This window comes from Narcine bancroftii, chromosome 5, assembly GCF_036971445.1.
Source record: "Narcine bancroftii isolate sNarBan1 chromosome 5, sNarBan1.hap1, whole genome shotgun sequence".
Lineage (NCBI taxonomy): Eukaryota > Metazoa > Chordata > Chondrichthyes > Torpediniformes > Narcinidae > Narcine > Narcine bancroftii.
Genome location: NC_091473.1, coordinates 141,453,874 through 141,476,603, shown reverse-complemented (window position 1 = coordinate 141,476,603; position 22,730 = coordinate 141,453,874). Strand labels below are relative to the sequence as shown.

The following is a 22,730-nucleotide window of genomic DNA, read 5'->3' as shown; positions in this document are numbered from 1 at the left end:
TGGTTTCCAGCTACATTTCCAGGCCTTCCAATCATTAGCCTGTTCTCCTCCTCCATCCCCTCCTCCCTGCTTCACCTTTTTAATCCAGGTGTTTACCTGCTTTGTTCCAGATTTCCGATGAAGGACTCAGGCCAGAAATGCCTCTTATTTCCTAAGGATGATCGGCTGAGTTTCTCCAGCACTGCACTCGACCTCAGTATATAACATATGATCATGTTTGACTCAACTTGATTCCAGAGGTGAGCTTTCTCAAACTCGTGCATCTTCTGCCAGACATGAAGGGAAATGAGAATCTGGAGCTTGAAAGAAGTTTCCACACACTATGCAACTCTGTTTCAATGCAAAAAAAAATTAATAATTTTGAAACACTGAATGTCGCATGAAGACTGGGATTTTTCTTCTGGGTTTTTGATGCATCTGATTTGCTAATCCACGGAGAAGCCTAGACTTGATACTGCATATCTGGTTGTGCCAGGATTTTGATTCACATATGCTTAGCCCTTCTTTTAGGCAGAAAGGTTTTGCGTCAACTGAATGGCTTCCTGTGTCCTTAACTAGAACCTTTCAGAGACCAGACCAGCTCTGGCAACCCTCCTTATTGAATAAAGTAATGACCCCTACCCTCTCTTGGATCCCATCCTTAAAGGGCACAAACCCCCCTCACCCAAATCCCAAGAATACATTAATCCTTGTCTCAATCCTGCATCCCAAGCCAACTTTAACCTCGAACACAAATGCTCTCCCCTTACCAGATTTCAGATTTATTGTCAGAGTGTACATATATGACATCACATACAACCAGAGATTCCTTTTATCTGTAAGTGTGACAGAATTGCCACTAATTGGTAGTGCCAAAAATAAACTGCACTCAGTGTAAGCATGTAAACAATCAAAAGAACTGTAAACAGATAATGAATGTAAACAACATGACTGGGAAATACACAGAGAGCAAAGAAAATCACGTAAGTGATCAAGTAAGAGCCCTTAAATTAGTCCCTGATTGAGTTTGTTGTAGAGGGGTAGCAGCTGTTCCCAAACCTGGTGGTGTGAGTCTTGCGGCACCTATTCCTCTTTCCTGATGGTAACAGCGAGACCAGAGCATGTGCTGGGTGGTGAGGGTCTTTGACAATTACTGCTGCTCTCTGATGGCAGCGTTCCCTGTAGATGTGCTCAATAGTGGGGAGGGTTTTGCCTGTAATGTCCTAGGCTCTGTCTATTACATTTTGAAGGGCTTTATGCTCAGGGGTACTGGTGCTCCCATACCAGACCTTGATGCACTCAGTCAGCACACTTTCCACCGCACATCTGTAGAAACTTGTCAGGGTTTCTGATGTCATGCCAAACCTCTTGAGAGAGGCGCTGACATGCTTTCTTCACAATGTCATTGATATGTTGGATCTAGGCAAAATCCTCTGAGATAGTAACTCCCAAGAACTTAAATGTGCTCACCCTCTCTACCTCTGATCCCCCAATGATCACTGGCTTTCCCTTCCTGAAGTCAACAAATCAGCTCTTTAGTTTTGGTGACATTGAGTGTGAGGTTGTTGGTGCACCATTCAGCCAATTTTTCAATCTCCCTCCTGCACGCTGACTCATCCCCTTCCTTTATGCAACCCACAACCGTGACATCATTGGGCAAATTTGTAGATGATGTTATTGTCGTACTCAGCTACGTAGGTGTACAGTGGGGTCTAATAACTCAGCCCTGTGGTGCTCCAGTACTGACGGAGATTGTGGAGAAGTTCTTACCAGTCTTCACTGATTGTGGTCTGGAGGTGTGGAAATCCATGGTCAAATTACACAGTGGGGTGTTAACTCCCAGGTCTTGGAGTTTGCCGATTAGTTTTGAGGGGATGATATTGTTAAATGCTAAACTGTAATCAATAAAGAGCATTATGATCTATGACTGTTTGCTGTCCAGATGTTCCAGGGCTTTGAGTAGAGCCAGTGAGACGGCATCTGCCATAGACCTGTTGCCGCGATAGGTGAACTGGAATGGATCCACATCACTGCTCAGATGGGAGCTGATATGCTTCATCAATACTACAGCTGATCCAATTTCCTGTGGGTACTCTATATCTTCAACCTTCTGAACACGCTGCCCCCTCCCCACAAAAGTTTGCTTCCTGAAAAAAATTATGATAGACAACTTCAAGCTGAACAGAAAATGTCAGTTTGTCTGAATCTTGTCAGAAATTGGAGAAACATTAAATAACCTTTTATTGAATTTAGCATGTTTAATCGCATAATGATGCTGAGACATTGCATTAGTTCAACTGACCCAAGGTTTTGCCAATTATTTTTATTTGTACCCAGTATCGGATGCCTCTCGTGTCAATGTTCAACAACAGTCACCCAGCATTGATAAGATCCCAGATACCACTTTTCCTTGGTTGCAGTGTCCTGGTGAAACCTTTCATCATGGTCGCCACTGACTGACAAGGTCAGCAGAGAAGATGAAGTGAGATTGCAGAAAATGAATTTTTCAATGACATGGTTTTGTATGCTTGAAGGAGACAGGAAATCACAAAAACAGGTTATATCAAAAAAAGGTACGTGAGAGGAAATTTTTAAGACAAATTTCAGGATTAACCGCCCAAAATCCATAAAATACACCCAAAAATGTTCAGGAAGCAAAATCTTCGTTGTCCAGTGACACTAGTCGTGACCTGACTTTTCACGCAGTAATCGTTTCAGGTGCATGCAAGTTGCCATTCAATTGCCGGGTTCCCTTTAAAAATAATTCTGGAGTTTAAGTTTTACTTTCTTTTAAATTAAAATTCCAGAATATCTCAAAAATACACAAATATCTGGGAATTAGATCTGCCTTCAAGAAGACAGATATTGGTCTTCGTTGCTAGAGAGATTGTAATCCTGAAGAGATTGGAACAGGATTATTTGGTTTGCTATTCAAATCACAGCTGATGCCTTCTCCCTTTCAATCCCATTGCCCTGCCTTCTCCCTTTCAACCCCATTGCCCTGCCTTCTCCCTTTCAACCCCATTGCCCTGCCTTCTCCCTTTCAACCCCATTGCCCTGCCTTCTCCCTTTCAACCCCATTGCCCTGCCTTCTCCCTTTCAACCCCATTGCCCTGCCTTCTCCCTTTCAACCCCATTGCCCTGCCTTCTCCCTTTCAACCCCATTGCCCTGCCTTCTCCCTTTCAACCCCATTGCCCTGCCTTCTCCCTTTCAACCCCATTGCCCTGCCTTCTCCCTTTCAACCCCATTGCCCTGCCTTCTCCCTTTCAACCCCATTGCCCTGCCTTCTCCCTTTCAACCCCATTGCCCTGCCTTCTCCCTTTCAACCCCATTGCCCTGCCTTCTCCCTTTCAACCCCATTGCCCTGCCTTCTCCCTTTCAACCCCATTGCCCTGCCTTCTCCCTTTCAACCCCATTGCCCTGCCTTCTCCCTTTCAACCCCATTGCCCTGCCTTCTCCCTTTCAACCCCATTGCCCTGCCTTCTCCCAATAACCCAACACCTTTACTGATCTAAAACTGATGAACCTCTGCTTTAAAACTCACCAATGACTTGGCATCCACTCCTGTCTATGGTTACAAATTCCAGATTCACCACCCTCTGGCTGGAGAAATTTCTCATTTGAAGGGACATCCTTTTATTCTGTTCCAGACCATTTGTTTTCAACCAGTTGGTCATGGGCCACTGGTGAGCCACATCATTTCTTGATGTGAGTCTTTTAAAAATGCTAAAATAGATAAAAATGTATTTCTCACAGAGCTGCCTTTGACTTGAAAATTTTGCATACCCATTGCCATTAGTTAATTCAATGGACCTAAAAAAATGGCATGCTAGTCCAGACGCCAATTTAAGTAAGTTGAGAACCACTAGAGTCTAGGACCTAGACTCTCTCATGATTGGAAAGAGCAAGGAGGTTTCACTGTAACTGGTGAAGCCATGCCTGGAGAATTGGGTGCAGCTGTGGTCTCCTTGCTTGAGAAAAGAGATAAAGGCTTTGGAGACAAGGCAGAGGAGGTTCACCAGGTTGATTCTGGAGGAGAGGGTTAACATATTAGAAGAGATCAAGTCACCCAGGACTACACTCACTGGAATTTAGAAGGATGAGCAAGGATGCTATCAAAACAAATCATGTAAAGGAATAGTTAGAAGCAGAACAGTTGTTTCCACTGATAGGTGAGACTAGACCTAGAAGGGCATAGCTTCAAGATGTCAGAGAAGGTGAAACTGCTCCCCCCCCCAGAGAGTAGCAATCCATGCAATTCTCTGCCTAAGGAACCAGTAGAAGCTGCCTCGTTAAATAGATTTAAAATAGTTATACAAATGTATGCACAGTGGGGCAATTGAGGGTTAAGGGTAAGTGCAGTCGTGTTAACAGCCAGATTAGCTGTGATCTTATTAAATAGTGGAGGCTCAAAAGGGCCAGATGACCGACTCCTGCTCCCATTTTCTATTTCTTTCAAAACTCATTTTGCGGCAGAGATCATTTTGTCCACCTCATTATGCTTCATATAACGAGAATCACCCTTTGAAGAGTCAGGGCAGTGGTGCGGATTCATTCCCCTTACCCATAGCTGCAAGTTTTCACATTAAGGATCACCCAATGAAAGTGAGGTTTATTTCTGAAAGACTCTGGTTATTTGCTCAACGCAACAAGAAAGAAAAATGCCCCAATCCTGTGAAGTAACATAATTGAACAGTGTCCAGATGTACATAAAATTAGAGGAAGAGAGAAAACAACTTTCCAAATAAAAAGACTTTATTAAGACTCCAATGCAAGAATAAACCATAGGTCTGAATACAATATTTATTTTCTGAGCCAAGCAATTTTGCAGAAGCCGTGCTAATATTCACCCTGAAAGTTTCCCTGCTCTCTGCAAGAACTGCAAATGCGCAATACCTGAACAGTCATTACCAGCAACGTCACTTAAGCCAAGGCGGTAGCAGATAATCCAACGCTGACAGATCATTCAAGCAAAAACTACCCCCTCCCCTCAAAACAAGTGTAAGGAATTCAATTTAAACATACAAAGCCATAAAAAGGATCTGAATATTCTTTGGGATTTTACAATGCTGTGCAAAGTGAAATTAATTTCTAAAAGAAAAAGCAACTTAATTTTCAGTGTCACATTCTCTCCAACTTCAAAATTTAGTAAGAAACCAAGCTGATGTTGAAAAAGTCCTTAAATGAATGAATGTGAGCAGTTCACTTCTTCCATCTTCGTCATAAACATTTACATCTGCTCACCAATCTACAATGGGGTATAATCATCCAGATTCCCTGCAAACAACACTTTTCATTTTCCATTCAAGTCATGCAATTTCACTGGAGATAGGAAGAAAGGCAAACAAAACCCTCCCCACGTTTTGAGTGGATTAGCCAGAGGAACATCACACAAACACTCGCGTCAGGGTTTTACAGTGAGCCCAACCCACTGGACTTCATCCAGTCAAGGATTATGACAGATTGCTCCTGCACCTTTACAAGGGACACATGTCAATCAGGAGTATCCCAACAGATTATATTTGGAGCACATGATGCAGGTTTTAAACAAGTCTGAACTAACAGCAGGGGCAACTGTGAAGCAGTTGTTCATGATGTGTTGAAGCCAAATCCAATGAAAAAATATATTGTTTCACTCAAGTATCCTCAAATTATGGAATAAGTTGCTAAATTTCTACCAGCACTAAATTTTAAAAACATTGCTTCAATGCATTGCAGATATACAGGAAAACAAAAAATAAGGGCATGCCAGTGCAATTCCTTCTCATCACTGAAGCTGTAACATATCCATAACCCTTTTCAATGGGCTCACATCACACAAGGTTGGGTCCCAAGCAAGGAACCAGCCAATGAATGTTGGTGGCTCCCTTCCTTGCTTAACAATAGTAATGGGAGTACCCTCATCTCTCCCAGAAGGATCATTCTCCAAGTATTTCTTTGCTGTAAGAAAGAAAACAAACTTCATTATTTAGGAAATTCATAAATGCAAAATAGCATTCATTCAGCTTTGCATCTGTTGTGAATGTTTTCCTAGTTGCAGAGAATTGTGTTTTTAAAGTGAATCGATGCCAGATTATTGTCAAAAATCTCAAAACTAGATCACAGAACAACATTTCTTGGCGTTTCTTTTAAACTAAAGCTACTCTTGACATTTTTTTTTGCATCCTGTGAAAATTCATTTAACAAAAGAAAAATTTTTGTATCAAAATCACATGGCAGTAAAACCCCTCGTGTCCATAATTCAAGTCCACAACTGGTAGCCTCAAGCAACCGGCAAAAAAAGTCTCAAGCAAAATACACTTATCCCGCATCGACCAATCCTCAGGTGCCAGATACTACAGATTTTTTACTGCAGTTGATTTTGCAAGGAGGTAAAACCATTATGTGTTAAGCGAGGGAGGGTGCTGCTAAGATTCACTATTATGTTGCCTGGACTGGAGTTAGATGGAGAGATTATCTGCAGCAAAAAAAAAAGCTCAAGATGAAAACATTTATAAAATGAGCATCGACAAGGTTGCTATTCACAGTCTTTTTGCCAGGAGACTGTAAAACATGAAGGCATAGATTCAGATAGTTAAGTCGCCCTGCCCAGTTCTACCAGCCCGGTGACATCTTCGCCATTGCCAGCCTGGCCAACCCAGACTAGATCAACTAAACTATGTCGGCAGCATCCTGCAGCTGTACTGGGGCGTTCTGGAAGATCTATCTTGGATCCCACCCACTGCCTTGTGGGCAAAGCCTCTTTTGGCAAAGGCTAAGAGATGGCAACTCTGACTTCAAATCCCCGGGCTCGGTTCACCCAGCCGTTCTTCCTGGAAAAGGCCCCAGCTATGGGCAAATAGCACGTCAGTATGTGGGTGAAGGATCCGTAAGGACAACAGCCAGCAAGCATGGTCTTGAAACGGACCACTGCGGGGCAATCCTGCATCACTCTGGCTGTTGTGCCTCACACTCTGCCAGGTTCAGTGGCGTGGGACCCAGAGGGAGGCATTTGTCCTGGGCAAGCACTCACCTCCATGTCTCTGCCCTGACACATGGTGCCTGAAGCTGAAAAGCTACAAGGCACCGTGTTCATCTTAGCTTGCGAAGGGATGGGCCATGGATGGATGGAGGTTCAGATGAGAAGGGAACAATTTAAAGGCAATTACCAGGATGTTTTACCACATGGAGGGCAGCGGGTTTGTGGAACAAGCTGCCAGAGGAGGTGATGGAAGCAGGTACAATTACAACATGTGGCAAACATGTGGATTGGGAAGGTTCAGAGGACATGGGCCAAATGAAGGCAAGTGGATTTGTTCTGAAATACATCTTGATCAGCATGGACAGATGGACCAAAGGGCCTCTTTCTGTGCTGTTCAACTCTGAATCTAAGAACTGTTGTTGTGGATCATGCTGAAGGCTGTCGGAGATTACAACACAATATAGACAGGATGCAGAGATGGGCGGAAAAGTGGCAGATGGGAGTCGAATCTGGACAAGTGTGAGCTGATGCATTTTGGAAGGTCAAACCTGAAAGCTGAGTACATAGCTAATGGTCTGATACTTTACACTGTGGAGAGACAGAGGGGCCTTGGGGTCCAAATCCATACATCCCTCAAGGTAGCTGTGCAGGTTGATAGGATAGTTAAGAAGGCCAATGGGATGCTGGGCTTCATTAATTGGGGTGGTGGGGGGTGTGGAGTTCAAGAGTCCAGGTGGTAATGTTGCAGCTCAACAAATCTCTGGTGAGACCACACTTGGAAGATAGTACTCTGTCTGGTCACCTCATTACAGGATGAATGTGGAAGCTATGGAGAGGGTGCAGAGGAGATTTACCAGGATGTAGCCTGCATTTCAAAATAAGTCTTATGAAGCAAGGTTAGCAGAGGTGGGATTTTTCTCTTTGGGGCGAAGAAGGAAAAGAGGTGTCTTAATAGAGGTCTACAAGATTCTGAGAGGAATAGATAAGGTAGGCGGCCAGCATCTTTTTCCCAGGGCTGGAGTAGCAAACACCAGAACACTTCTGTACAAAGTGAAGGGAGGAAAGTTTAGGGGAGATATTAGGGCACATTTGTATTTTTTTAAAAAAATACAATAAACAGTTGTGGATGTCTGGAACGCCTTGCCAGGGATGGTGGTGGAGGAGGATGAAAAATTGGGGGCTTTTAAGAGGCTCTCGGACAGGCACATGGATGAAAAAGAGTCACGAGGTAGGGAGGGTTTAGTTTTAATGGCAAGTATATATGGGTGGGCACACACAGCCAAAAAGCCCCAGTTCCAATAGCTGCCATCAACTTTAGTCTTTGTGGCATCGTCGCTAGTTCCCAGTCAGCTGGACCTCTATTCAACACTGTACAGGTACACAATCCTTTATCAGGAACCCTTGGGGGACAGTGTGTTCCGAATTTCGGATTTTTCCGGATTTCAGAACAAAAGCCAACTGCCCCAGATTTAAGCCCACCTGAATTGTGCTGTCGAATCCACCCCCTTCCAATCGCGCTGCAGTCTCTCTCCTCCCCCCAAGCCCACCCCAGACACGCTGCCGTCTCTCCCTCACCCTCGGAAAAAAAATGCCAATTTTGGAGCTTTCCAGATTTTAGATGTCCAGATAAAGGATTGTGTACCAGTACTACTGTTTTATGGAGAAGGTGATCCTAAACAAAATTATTTTCCCTTTTCTTCAAGCTAATCAATTTTTATTGGTTGCTTGGAGAACAAAAAACAAGTTTGTAGCAACTCTTATCAACGTATTAAGGCATGACTTTCAAGTTTCTTCACTGTCAACAAATTCTGATTTTGTAGATTTTCCCTAAAAGGTCCTAGAATTGAACATCATACTGGCACTTTATCCCATCTCATCTACACTGTCAAGTACCTAGTTATATTACTCTCATTTATGAACACTTGATTCACAGGCTTGGTAATTAAAATACTTGCCTGGAGACTTCTTAAATGTATGAGACACCTGCCTCCACTGTCAAACCAGTTAGCGTATTTGAGACTCCAACCACTGTCGAGTGTCTATCTCAGACCTCATCTGAGCCTCTTCATCTTTTCCCTAAACCTAGGCTCTCTGGTTTTATAAAGGAAAGCTTCTTTTATCCTCTTCTCTCAGTGTTCCTCATTACAGACTCCCAAGTTACCTACCGCATTTCAAAGACTCCGACTTCTCTACTTCATTGGCATCCTTGCCAATCCAAAGAAAGATCTGCAAAATGGTAAAGATTAAAGGATTACACTTCCTGACTGTATAGAGGGTCCTGTTCCACTGCCAACATATTCCTCCCACCACCAGATCCATGGCTCTCAAACAGAGGCAAAGCTTATCAGTGGGAGAAATACCAAAAGCCTGTCTGAATTGAATAAAACTTTATCCTGGGGCCTTGAGGCAACTTATACTGGACATCAAAGATTTGGGTTCCTGAATACTTCTGGGTGTATTTTATGGTGTCTGGACTGCTCATCATGAAAATTACCCTAAAAAATTCCTATCACACTTTAAAAAAAAATGATGTGTTATTTTTGTGATTTCCTGTCATATTTTAAGTTGACTTCATGCATATAAATCCACAAAATACAACATGTTATTGAAAGTTCACACTTGGACTTCTTCCCTGATCTTGTTGCAGCCAGTGACAAACATGGTGAAAAGTTTCATTAGGACATTGCAGTCCTCAATGCTGCCCGACTGTTGTTGGACACTGACACAAAGGGGCATCAGATGCTGAGTACAAATGTCAGTTGAACTCATCCAATGTGTCACCATCATTGTCCAATAAAAGTTAATTCAATGTTTCTCCAACTTCCTAAGGGATGCAGCAAATCTGAAACGATCTTTATGTTCATCTTGAAGTTGTCTATCATAATCCCCAATTTCTTTTCAGGAAGCAAACCTTTTGAAAAATGTTGGCGGCCAATATTTTAGGTTGGGGCCTGAATAATTCTCCCAGGTGTGGAAGTTGTGGGGATCAGGGAGGGGTGTAGGAACTCTGAATGTTTGGGTGGAACCACAGGGAGAGTAACCCACTGGACTGGAACATGTCCTGGTGCCCAGGGTCTCACTAAGAGATCCAAGCAGTATTCTTTGGGCAGCCACATACTGCGGGAACCCTGACCCAGTGTTAAGAACGCAGCAGAATCAAAGCCTTGATCTTTCATTTGCATTCTTTAGTGCTGCCTCAACACCACGGGTCAAGTTAAATGAGCCACAACTTACTTGATCCCAGGTGTCCAACATCATGACGTCATCAACTGCCAGATCATGCTGTGTGAATTCCCCTGGAACCTCCTCAATCTACATGGGTGGAAAAAGAAACGTCACTCTTAGAACTCAACCCAGAACAGCTTTAAAAACAGCATTCTTTTATTTGCAAAGTGAAATGATTTCTAATGCTCCCTCAATAGGGTGCCTCAACTCACAACAAATGTCCCCGTTTTGTTGGAACAGCCAAACAAACGAATCGGGTGAGTGGCAACTTCACTTCTCAGCGATTTGGAGGTCTGGTACTCCTTCTTCCCCCCAAGAGCCTTCCAGAAACTGTCTGTATTTGGGAGAAAGCAAAAGGATGATTGCAGCCCTGGGGAGGAATTTACATGGCTAATTCTCTCTGCCTCCCCATCTCAGAAATCTCACTTGGTCGTGTCAGGTTCTTCACTCTTTTTCATCAGTCTCAGCCATAACATCCCAAGCCACCTTCCCACTATTTTCATGCTCTTGCATGGACCCCTTATTTGGAAAAGATGATGTTCCTGTTTTGTATTAATTGTACTCTTCTCTATGTCCTTTTAACACTGCACCTTTCCACTTACTGTAACACCATACCCCACACTTTTAGTTTGTTATTATTGCATTATTGTTCTCAAGTATGGGTCGACTTGCCAGGATAAAGCTTTTCACTGTGTCAAGAGTATATCTGTCAATGCACATTCCAATTCAAGGACATCATAGAAATTTCTGCTGATACCTGCAGGGAAATGCATCAAGCTGGAGGAGGACAGATTTTTGGCCATTAGGAGAGTCAAGTTTTAAGGGGAGCAGCTGCAAAGTGGAGCAGAGGCCACAAATGGATCAGCTACGGTCGCACTGAATGAACGGGCTCAAGGGGCTGTCTGATCTACTTCTGCACTCACATTGATCAGATAAAGTGGAACAAGATGCCAGAGGGGTGGCAGAAGCCAATACAGTTACAATGTTTAAAAAGCCATCTAGACAGATATTTGAATAGGAAATAAACAGAGGATCTAATCCAAGCAAATGCAATTAGGGTAGACATACACCAGAATCAAAAATCAGAATTTATTGTTATGAACAAGTCATGAAATTCAGTGTTTGTGACAGCATCGAAGTGCAAACATTCACATTATAACCATCTTATAACATTACTATAAAAAAAATTTAAAATAACAGTACACAAAAATTAAGGCAGTGTCTGTGGTTCATTAATCATTCAGGAACCTGATGGCAGCAGGGAAGAAGCTGTCCTTTGTGCCGCTGGCTGTTCATCTTTAGGGTCCTGTACCTTTTTCCCCAATGGGAGCAGAGTGAAGAGGGCATGGCTTGGGTGGTGGGGGTTGAGGATAGAGGCTGCTTTTTAAAGTCACCGCCTCATGTAGATGAATGGAGTGAAGTCTGGTGCCTGTGATGTCGCAGGCCGAGTTAACAATCCTCTGGAGCTTTTTGTTGTCCTGAGATTTGGTGCCTCCATAATCAGACAGTGATGCAACCAGCCAGAATGCTCTTCATGGTACACCTGTAGAAGTTTTCAAAAGGCTTCGGTGATGAAGTATACTCTCAAAGTACAGCCGTTGGTGAATTGCATCAACATGGAGACTCCAGGACAGATCCTCAAGAGATGTTCACACCCAGGAATTTGAAGCTCTTGATCCTCTCCATGACTGATCCCTCAATGAGGACTGGGTCGTGTTCCCCTGACTTCCTCCTGGAGTCCACAATCATCTTTCGGGCAAGGTTGTTGGAGTGATCGTGGACAGCATGAAGGAGTTTGGCTGGTTCTGTGCTGGGCAGGATTCTTCAGCTGTGGTTTGGTGACTCTGAAGCACCTATGCCACACTAATGGCAATTCCTATTGGCAGGATTGTAATCACATGGAAACAGTGGCCCAATAGCATTGCAAAATCAGTGGCAGTAAACAGTGCTTTTTGCAGCGCAGCTCCCGTCTTGGTACAGTTTGTGAAAGGGGAAACCATCACAGGGCTTTAGGAAAGAACAGGGGATTGGAATTAATTGAATTGCGGGCAGAGGGATGAAGTTAGGCAAAAGTCGGTCTTAAATTCAATGGCATGAATATCAATTTTTCAAATTTTAGATAATACCTGGTTCTTTTCCTTCTTTAAATACTCCCATTCATAATTTTGTCTCTAACCTTGACCTCACTTTCAGTGTTGTGAGCAGTTTTGGGCTCCTCATTTAAGATGTGTTGAAGTCAGAGTGGGTTCAGAGGAGGTTGACTGGAATGGTTCCAGGAATGAAAGGATCATCACATGAGGAGCATTTGACAGCTCTTGGCCTGTATACATTGGAATTTAGTAGAATGGGGGGGTGGGGGGGGGAGAGAATCCCATTGAAACATTTTGAATGTTAAAAGGCATGGACGGAGTAGATGTAGAAAGGTTGTTTCCCTTGGTGGGAGAGTCGCAACTTCAGGACTGATGGGTGTCCACTTAGAACAGAAATGCAGAGGAATTTCTTCATTCAGAGGGTGGTAATTCTGTGGAATTTTTTTTGCCACAGGCAGTTGTGGTGGCCAGAGATTGATAGGTTCTTGATTAGCCATGGCTTCAGAGGTTATGGGCAAAGGCCAGGCAGTGGGGGCGAGGGGGGGAAAATGGATCAGCTCATGATTAAGTGGCAAGGCAGAATCGATGGGATAAATAACCTATTTATACACCTAAGTCTTATGGTCTTTCCCTCGCCCTGTGGTCTCCACCTTCTGTCCAATTCCCTATCACCTCTTAACCCCTCCCCAACCTCTTCCACCCCTAAGAGTTAATCAAGATTAAAGTAGGATGGAAAGGTATTAAGGGTCCCGCCCAAAAATGACGACTGCCATTTCTGTCCATGGACGCTGCCTGACTCGGAGTTCCTCCCTCACTTCATTGTTTGCTTGAACCATTCAGCCCAAGATCAAGGCTTCTCTCATCGAACTCTTGTTAAATTAATTAAAATAAATTAAAACCACAATGAAGGTAAACTCAGTGGGTCAAACAGCAGACTTTTTAAAATCGCCAACATGAAGATACATAACCAATGTTTTGGGCTTAAGCCCTTTCATTATCTTTATCTTGGCGATATAAAGTCTGCTGTTTGACCCACTGAGTTTCTCTTGCATTAGGATTTTACTTTAATCATGGCAACTGCAGGCTTTTGTGCTTTGAGTGTACAAGAGAACGGATTTTCATGTAAAAGAACTGAAAATGTCACCTGGTTCTTTTCCTTCGTCGATCTCTGTCGGACTTCCTCCCAGAACACTAGCCACATACTTGGCAGTCTTTACTTCAGAAGCACTTGCACCCACACCTTTCCAGAGGAACATCTCATTTTGGGTCTTCAGCACAAATGCATCATTGCAGTTTAAAAACTTGGCATCACTAATCACCTGCAAATCACAAGAACAAGTGAGCAAATGCCTACCACGATAACAGCAGTCCAAAAACTTACAAAATTTCCCTCAACATTATGAAAATTAAAAATGTTGAGGCATTCTCATATTTCTTAACGCTATGGGAGACCTTTGAGCCCATTGATACGATGCTGGCTCTCAGAACGGTCACCATTTATTTGCATGGGTTGAAAAGTGGCAGGAGCTGCAGGCACAGGGCTGCGCACCACATGTAATACAGTCGATTTGACTTCATTGAGGCTTTGACTCTGATCCCACCGTGCATCAATTTGAACATTAGGACAGGTATGGGCACCACTAGCGACACTCGTCTCACTGAGCCAACAGGATTTTGTGGTCACTTAACCCTTTGGACTGAGTCCCAGTTTCAAGGGACTACCAGCAAGTGCACATGTCCCCATTTTCTGGGAAGAGTTTTATACCCAACCACCTCCTGGTTCAATCAGGTGTTCCTACTGTGGTTTATCCATGAACCCAGTCTGGAGTATACATTATGAAAGGTTAAAAAATGGCCAGAGTCCAAATGGTTAAGAGTAGCACTAGACAGCATGTTTTCAGAACAGCTAAACTGCCAGAAACTTTGTTCTTTACTGATGGACCCATCTCTGAAAACAACCAGCCACCCCTGTCACTTAAGAGCAATGTTGTTAGCTAATCCCCTGGGACACCCACACCAGTGGCAGGTGGCCATTCTAAATGTGGACCAGAAGGCAAACTCTCCAACCTCTCAACCCCTCTCGTTCCCCACTCCTCCATCCTTTCCTTTTTATGTAATATTTTACATATCATTTCAGACATATTTAACAATCAACCATCATACCCTATACAAATCAAGAGAACCCCTCCCCTTTATACAAGTCCTATTAAACAGAGAAAGAACAGAAAAAAGAAACAAAAACATCCTATTGTCAGTGCGTTCAGTAAAACATAAGGAGATATGATAATACCACAGTATTAAAATCCTTAGAGGTCTACTGGCAAGCCAGTAGCAAATGTAACCCTATATTAGCACCAGTGAGGTACCTGTATGATCTAAATAAGGCTGCCAGAATTTTAGGAAGGCATTATATCCCTTCCTAAAATTGTAGGTGACCTTTTCAAGTGGGATGCAGCTATTCATCCCCGAAGACCACCTATCCACAAGTAGATGGGAGTCAGTCTTCATATTATTGCTGTATACTCCTGGCCACACATAAGGCAATTTCTGTGAAATTAATTTGAGAATTAGTTAGTGATCTACCAACTGTGGTCAAATTCCCCAGAAGTCAAAGCTCTAGGTCAACTGGGAAGGTGACTCTTGTAATCTTGCTTAAGGTGTCACGGAGGTTGTTCCAGAAGGGCCTCACTTTGGTGCAAAGCCAGGTAGAATGCAAAAAGGAACCAACCTTTTACACCACACCCAAAACACATCTCTGATACTTCAGGTGAGGTACAGTTGATGGAGAAAATTATAATGGACCAATCTGTACCAGGCATTGATAGTAGCCATCAAACTTCCCTGACACAGATCTGATCAGAGTTGTTTGTCAATTGTTGCGACCAAGTCTGACCCCCATCTCACCCTAGATTTAAGCAAACCTGGCTTTGGATTTTCACTCATCAATAAAAAAAAATATTCTAGAAATAAACATAATTTCCTTCATGGAGTAGTCCTCCATCCTTATCATTAGATCAAAACTAGAAAAGGTCAGCTCTGCCAACAATTATTTCAGATTTCCACCAGCTGCAGTATTTTATTTTTAACCAATCATACTTACTTTGTTCAAACCTTGGACACAATGCATTGTATTGGGATAGAGGCCACGAATCAATAGCAAAAGATATTCTTCCCAGTTCATTTACCTCAACAGCCCTGGAGGCTCCTGTCAAGCTTTTCCTGATGTGGAAAAGTCGGATTGGTGCCGCAGCGGTCTGGCCACCTTTCCTCGAGGTCCCACCAAGGTGCACAATGAGTGGTTTGTCTTTAAACAAGCTGAGCAGATGAGGTGGCTCCTGGCCCTGAGTCACTTGTACCTGGAAAAGAAAAGGCAGCACTTTTCTACTAACAGTTACGATGTCAACAATATAGCTTCAGTTTGGAACTACAGGAAGCAAAAACAATTACAGGTAGATGGTGGTAGTGAAAAAGCTATGGAACTATTCTACGACTTCATGGGGGGGGAGGGGAAAGGGGGGGGAGGGAAAGGGGGGGAGGGAAAGGGGGGGAGGGAAAGGGGGGGAGGGAAAGGGGGGGAGGGAAAGGGGGGAGGGAAAGGGGGGGGAGGGAAAGGGGGGAGGGAAAGGGGGGGGAGGGAAAGGGGGGGAGGGAAAGGGGAGGGAAAGGGGAGGGAAGGGGGGAGGGAAAGGGGGGGAGGGAAAGGGGGGGAGGGAAAGGGGGGGAGGGAAAGGGGGGGAGGGAAAGGGGGGAGGGAAAGGGGTTTAAGCAATTTCATGGAAGAATTGTTATTTCAATGTGATATTAAATAAAATCAGGGTTGTTAATAAAAACTGCACTTCACCTACCCCGAAAGGGAGAATGGCTCCAGGGATTGCTGAACAATCCACTTCCCTCTCACTAATGTTCATTCAGCTGCATTAAACAAATGCACCTGGATCACATTTAGTTCCAGGTGCATTAGAAGATGTCAACTGTCCTAATGAAGTGAAGGGGATAGGATTTGGAAGGTGCTCCTCAATAAAATTGCATTGGCAAGCAGGGGACACCATGGCTGGATTGTAATTATTGGATTGATTGTAGAGTGGCACAACACAGTCAAACCTCCTGTCCTACCAATAGATCAGTGCACACACTCGTTACCAGTGTGAAGTGTACTGTACAGAATCAACACTACCAAATACAAAGACCACTTAGAAAACTGTATTCATTTTAAACACGTTGTTTTCATTCAAGTTGTCAGAAGAATGCATTCAAATTCACCCTTTTATTTCTGCAGCTCATCAAAGCAGAGAATATGCTGCCCTTCCCTCAGCAGTTTCAAACTAGTCTCTTGAGTGATCCTCCACTCTCACTGAGCTCGTGATTTTGTACACAGAAATAACAGAGTAAATAATAAGGGTTAAAAGTACCTGGACAGGCAAACCTTGCATCTCATTATCAAGGTCAATTGTGAGGATTGCTGATGCTCCCAGCTCATCCTTTGAAGCTTTGTTGCCTTGCCTTCAAAAGTAAACAATTTTTTTTAAATTAAAAAGCAACTTGCTGAAAAGAACTCTGGGTTGGAGCCCTTCATCGAAGGTTTGAGTCCAGAGGCAGCCAGTATAGTGAGGACAGGATGAGAGGTTTAGACAAGAGCCAGTAGCGGATTGGTGCACCAGGGAAAGTTGAAGGATATCAGACAGAAGGGGAGGCAGAGCCAGTTGATTGGGAGGTGGCAAAAAGAGAAAGCAAACAAGAGCGAAAGAGTGAGCACGAGGGGAACCACTGTTATATGGTGATTGGCTACTGCCAGCTGGATACACCTCCCGAGACCAATCCTACCCATTGCCCCTTTGCATGCTCACCAATCTACCTGCTATGATCAGTTGAGGAGGTTGACTGCTGCTCCAGTCTACAGTCAATAAAAGCCTACCAGTTTCACAACCCGTCTTTTGTGGTAATTGATGGTGCATCAATTATATTTTTCAAAGAAAATGGAGCTATACGCGAAACCAGACACACTCAACATCTACTCTTGATCCTCTTGACACCCAAACACATTCAAACTCTGGCTATGTTGCTTTGAGGACTTCCTGACAGTGACTGTGAACATTGTTAACATGGAAGAGGACAGATTGAAACTCCTCACAAGTCAAACCCTGGTCTTCCCAATGATCAAAGACTCCAAATCGTATCTGGAAGGCCATAGGTACACTGAAGGTCCAGTATTGCAGAAGGGTGAACGAGGTCTGTGCACAGCATCTCCTGGCCACCAGGAAGGAGTGACTTGGTGAGTCGAGTATCAAGTACCTTCGGGCTCTCCACAGGGTGTTCAGTACTGCAGGGGAAAAAAGTGAAGGCGGCCATCTTAGGAACTCGGGGCCCTCGGAGTCTGACAGCAAGTCCATATTGGTCTCCATCACCCTGAACCAAGAGGGACCACATGAACCCATCAGGTCCATGATGGACATTTAGGTAAATGGGCATGTAACGAATTGTTTGTTTGATAGTGGGAGTACGGAAAGCTTTATTCACCCTGATACTGCTAAGTGCCCATCCCTTGAAGTGCGGCCAGTCAGCCATATCACTCATGTCCAAATCCCATATGGCAGATGTCCACAGGTCCTATATTGTGTATTTGTAAACTACACCTCCAACGGTCAAACATTTTAGGCTCCTCGCTATGCTGCAGCTCTGCGCCCTCTTGCTACTGGGGCTAGAGTTCCAGTGCCAACTTGAGTGTTACATTGGCGTTTGATGGGCCCCAGCCCCCCTCCTCACCTTTGCAATAGATGGCCCCTCTGCCATGACTTGTTGGCTCTCGACCGCTGTTAGTGAACCTCAACCCCAACAGCAAGCTGGTGGCCACCAGGTGCAGGCGATTCTGCGCCACAGACAAAGCATTCATCAAGTCAGTGGTGCAACATTTGTTGGGTGAAGGCATTATCGAAGCTCGCATTAGTCCCTGGAGAGCCCAGATGGTTTTAGTAAAGAACAGGGCGTCTATAGCCAGACCATCAATCAGTACTCACAACTTGACACCTCCTGAGACTGATCCTACCCATAACCCCTTTGCATGCTTCCCAGTTGTCCTTCCATGATCAGTTGCTCCAGTCTATAATCAATAAAAGCTCATCACTTTCACAACCTCAATCTTTCATGACAATCTGGGGTGAGAGAGAGCACGCGACAGCAGAATTAATAAAATAAAACTGTCAGGTAGACAAAGCAACTTTGGAAGAGGGGAATTGTGGAAAGAAATGCCATCAACACTGGAATCTGATGAGGTGATAATGGAAATGGTTAGGGAAGGGGTGAAGGACAGATATGACCAGATGGAATCAGAGGAAATCCTGTCAGAGAAATGAATTTTGCTTTTCAGTGGTTGTCCTGGCCAATGTTACATTTGTCTGTAAGCTGGAGGAGGATTACCAGGTATAAATGAGATGATGGTCTTTGGCACCCAATTTGTAGGTGTACAGGATAATGTAGCAATCTCCACCATAGAACTGCCCATACAGTGAATGGTCCACAGGCTGCTTTCCTAACTTCTCAATTCGCCAGATCTGTAGTGAAAAGGGAAGGACATATTTTCATCCACGTTACCAACCCTGGAGCATTGTAGTTGAAGGTGTTAAAATTCTGCACAATTGACATTACCTGGACCTTGCCTGACCCATCGTCTACCATATTGTATTGAGCAGCCATGGCTGGGGACTCGTGAAGCTTTTTGGTGTCAAAGGGAACGGATTTGATTTTGGCAATACTGCCAATAGTGTACACTTTGCCAAGCCCTTCAGTTTGGTTTACATACTTCCAGTCTGAAAAGAACTGAGTGAACAGTGCTGTCTCAGTATTCTCTGGAATTATTTCTATCTGTAAAACAAGGCAGCAAGAGTCAGGTTTATATTCATCCTATATACATTCAAACAACACAAATCATGAAGAAGTCAACAACTGTGCACCTTCCATTAGAAAAAGTGCACGACATCACGTCCTGCCGTCACGACATCACGTCCTGCCATCTCGATGAGCAGAATGTACGTGCTGAATCATTATACACACAATTTGGGTCATACTGGTGGCTTTTGACTAGTGGGGTATCAGGCAACCATTTGAATCTCCCCAATATTATATCAGGCACAGGGCTAGATTAATGTAGTAATGAAAGTAACATATGCTACAGGCCCCGGATTTTCAAGGGCCCCTGCATTTATATACTATGAATTACGAGAAACATTTTCATTTACATCTTTGTGCAGTGGCTACGAGATTCCACACTAATAGTCTGCGTTAATAACCCTGATTAAAAGTTATTATTTGGGGGGGGGGGGGGGGGGAAATTCGCTAACCTTAAGGGGAACACCACTGTCCTTGCCCGAATGCCTCGCTCCTAGCCCCCAGCTCCACGCACTTCCACCCCCCAACCCCTCATGGCCGGCCACCCGTCTAATCAGCTGTCCACCTACCCATCTAATTCCCAACTCGGCAGCAGGGGTGCAGTGCTGCCAGAGTTCATCAGAGCGCTGCTTCAGCATCTGATCGGACCACTTCGGGACTGCCCCGACAACGGCTCAATGTGAGAGCAATGGCCGCCTTTGTTAACCATAAGCCCCCACGCAGCTGGAACTGTTCTGCCGACAACACTGCACCAGGGAAACAGTAGTTCCAGCTGCGTGGGGGAATTATGAATAACAAAGATGGCCATTGCTCCCCGTGTTGAGCAGGCCGCCGCCACTGCCCTAAGTAAGTTTTGTTTTATAAAAATGTTTGGAGGGGAGGAGGCATTCTCAGTGTAAGTGTGACTTGCAAGTGTAGGTGCAAAATGTGCAAGTTTGTTTTAGCTGGGGGGGGGGTGCAATTTCAGAGCTTGTTATAGGTGCTATGATCCATCCATAGACCAACGATAATCACTGAATATCATGAGAAAGCTACCATCATTTTGTCAAACATTCCAAAACAGATATGCTGGGTCAGCATCTGAAACTCTCTTGGGGGGCGTGGGGGGGAGAACCGCAGTCACACTTCCCCCTCACTGCACATGTGCCAGTTGGCACAATTTAGGGCCCCTTTAAAATAAATGCTACAGGTCCTTCAATCCTTAATCCAGCTCTGATCAGGCAGCTCCTTTAAAAAGGACAAGGATAATAGGGACAAAAATAAATAAATAATTGTGCCACTGGCTTCCACTGTGGTGACATGGGGTGCTTCAAGAATCTCAATCTAGCAACGAGGACCTTCAAAGCAAGCACTAAACTCCTCACTTTCTATACAAATGCCCCTATGACTGTTCCAAGTGGTGGGAAAGGATACCTAACTCTGCCTTACCCAATGGTACATGTCTGGCCAATTCGGGCTAAATATCTTAAATACAAATGGATGCAATACAACACAGCTTCTCTGACTATGGTCTGCACAACTGCAGAGCAGCTCAACGTTAAAAACTGTGGAAAGAAAAAGCAAAGTTCATGCGCTAGTCCAGTATTGTGCACACAGACTCACACATCCTACTAGATAACCACAGTTATATGGAAATAGAGCACTTCAGTTTTCAATGAAAGAGGAATTGAGCCCTTTCAGAGTCCCAGTGCAAGGGGAAATTGCAAGACTGCAAGATTTACCCCTAGAAAGCCTGCCTTAGGAGATACCAGATTCAAATAATTAACTAAAATGAACAAGAGGGCATTTACATGAAGAGGGCAGTTAGATTCCTCTCTACCTCCACCATTGATCCACATCTAGGGATCTTACCTGCTAAGCCAGCACAGCCTGACCATGTTGAATTATTTAAAGGTTTATGGGTGGAATTATCTTGATCACTTATGACCTACAGTGGAAAATGGCACAGGAATTCTGAGGTAGAAGGAAAGGAAAACCAGTTTGATTACATTTCCTGTCATTTCCATAGCACTACCATAGAGTAGGGCAGAATACGGAAGACATTTGAAAAGAGATTTCTCCCGCAATACTTACTGTCCTATTAGAAATTAAAATAAAGTAAAATGTCTTCTTTTTTAAAAAAAATGTGTGCTTGACCAAGATTTGATATTGTCACAGATTCTCATCATTGAAACCAGACCACAAAGGTTCTCAAGGCAAGGATTCTACTTTTATATTTAAAATGAGATACCACCAATCCTCTTATAAAGCAACAAAAATGGCTTTGACTGACATATGACATATTCAAGCATATTCCCAGTCATCCCCAATAGTCCCTCCAAGTAACCAGAGAAACTCTGGAAAGTGGCTCTTTACCTGCGTATGTTTTGAATATTTTTTTTTGTTTATGAAGTACTCGCAAATTTCAAATCCAACCTTGCGCTCAGACATGCTGGACTGCTTTCCTGCAGAAAGGATAACCATTTATTTATGAACTTTAGAGAAGATAATTACACTTTCACTCACGACCTGTGCAATTGTAAATCTCTCAATTCTAACATGGGCAGATGGAGTCAAAACACAGGAGAACAAATGCAAGAACAGATCAAGGCAAACCCATTGAAAACCAATAGGGGTTGGCTTTTCTTATGCTGTGTCCTTTTAGTCATTTGAAAGTTCTAAAATGGACAACGTACTCTTTAATTTAAAAACTCAAATTACTGCAATCAATTGACTGTTCCTGGGGCCTTATTTCAGAATTTTTCAAATTGATGCCTTTCTTCTAAAATGAGGATCTGCAAAGTTCCAGAAACACTTAAAGGTCATAATCAATGCATTTTGAAACCACATTGCCACAGATCTAATTTAGTATTTGGCATATTACATGCAGACAAACTGAAGGTGGACAGCAAAAATTAATCGAGCAGTGGTAAATCACGATTCCGTTATTGGAAGAATTAGTAAGTTTAAAAATGTACCAGTCCTTTAGAGGCATTCAACTAGAGAACACAACATTTCAGGCAAGTTGAGGGAAGACTTGGTTATTTTGTTTACATCAATAGTGGCAAATCAGTCCAAACCCCAATATTCTCAAAACCCAACACAGGTACAGCAAGGAAGGATTTATGGACACACAGAGTGCATGGAGTCAACAACAATTTGCTGGAGAAATGCATCAGGTTGAGCACCATTTGTGGAAGAAAAAGAACAGTCGACGTTTCGGGTCAGGACCCCTCATCAAGACTGGAAAGGGCTGTGTCTGCTTCCATGAGGAGCCTGACTTTGAAAGATGACAAGAATTACAAGAGGTAAAGATGTTCAGTGTTCCACCAGCAGCTTTTATCCCCATTTTATTTTGTATATGCTGCATTAAGAAACATTCCAGTTTGGTTAAAGCTCATTGTACGGCAGACTCTCCACAATACGCCCGTGTCTACAAAAGGCATAGGGTATAAAGGAAACAAAGATGCACAGGGAAGTAGGAGTAAACTACAAACATAATTGGTTGAGAAGGGAACGTACTAGTCCATTTCATAAGGAAGTGAAACCAGATCAGCGCAGGTTACACTTTGGCACGCACCCCGGTGGCGGGCACGCAATGAGCTGGTTCATGCTC

The 22,730-nt window shown here is 43.7% G+C and overlaps 1 protein-coding gene across 1 annotated transcript in view; it reads right to left on the bottom strand.

Moving 5' to 3' along the window:
* Positions 1 to 4,717: 4,717 nt before the first annotated feature.
* LOC138764027 (scinderin-like) overlaps positions 4,718 to 22,730 on the bottom strand; it is a 52,888-nt gene continuing 34,875 nt past the window's right edge. Inside the window, exons 8-17 of the mRNA XM_069939272.1 lie at positions 21,491 to 21,579; positions 18,896 to 19,111; positions 18,668 to 18,801; positions 16,666 to 16,756; positions 15,442 to 15,612; positions 13,401 to 13,575; positions 10,379 to 10,500; positions 10,176 to 10,253; positions 9,107 to 9,167; positions 4,718 to 5,920 (exon numbers count right to left, since the gene is read on the bottom strand). Coding sequence (XP_069795373.1) covers positions 5,748 to 5,920; positions 9,107 to 9,167; positions 10,176 to 10,253; positions 10,379 to 10,500; positions 13,401 to 13,575; positions 15,442 to 15,612; positions 16,666 to 16,756; positions 18,668 to 18,801; positions 18,896 to 19,111; positions 21,491 to 21,579 — 1,310 coding nt within the window. The 3' untranslated portion in view covers positions 4,718 to 5,747. The remainder of the gene's footprint in view (positions 5,921 to 9,106; positions 9,168 to 10,175; positions 10,254 to 10,378; positions 10,501 to 13,400; positions 13,576 to 15,441; positions 15,613 to 16,665; positions 16,757 to 18,667; positions 18,802 to 18,895; positions 19,112 to 21,490; positions 21,580 to 22,730) is intronic.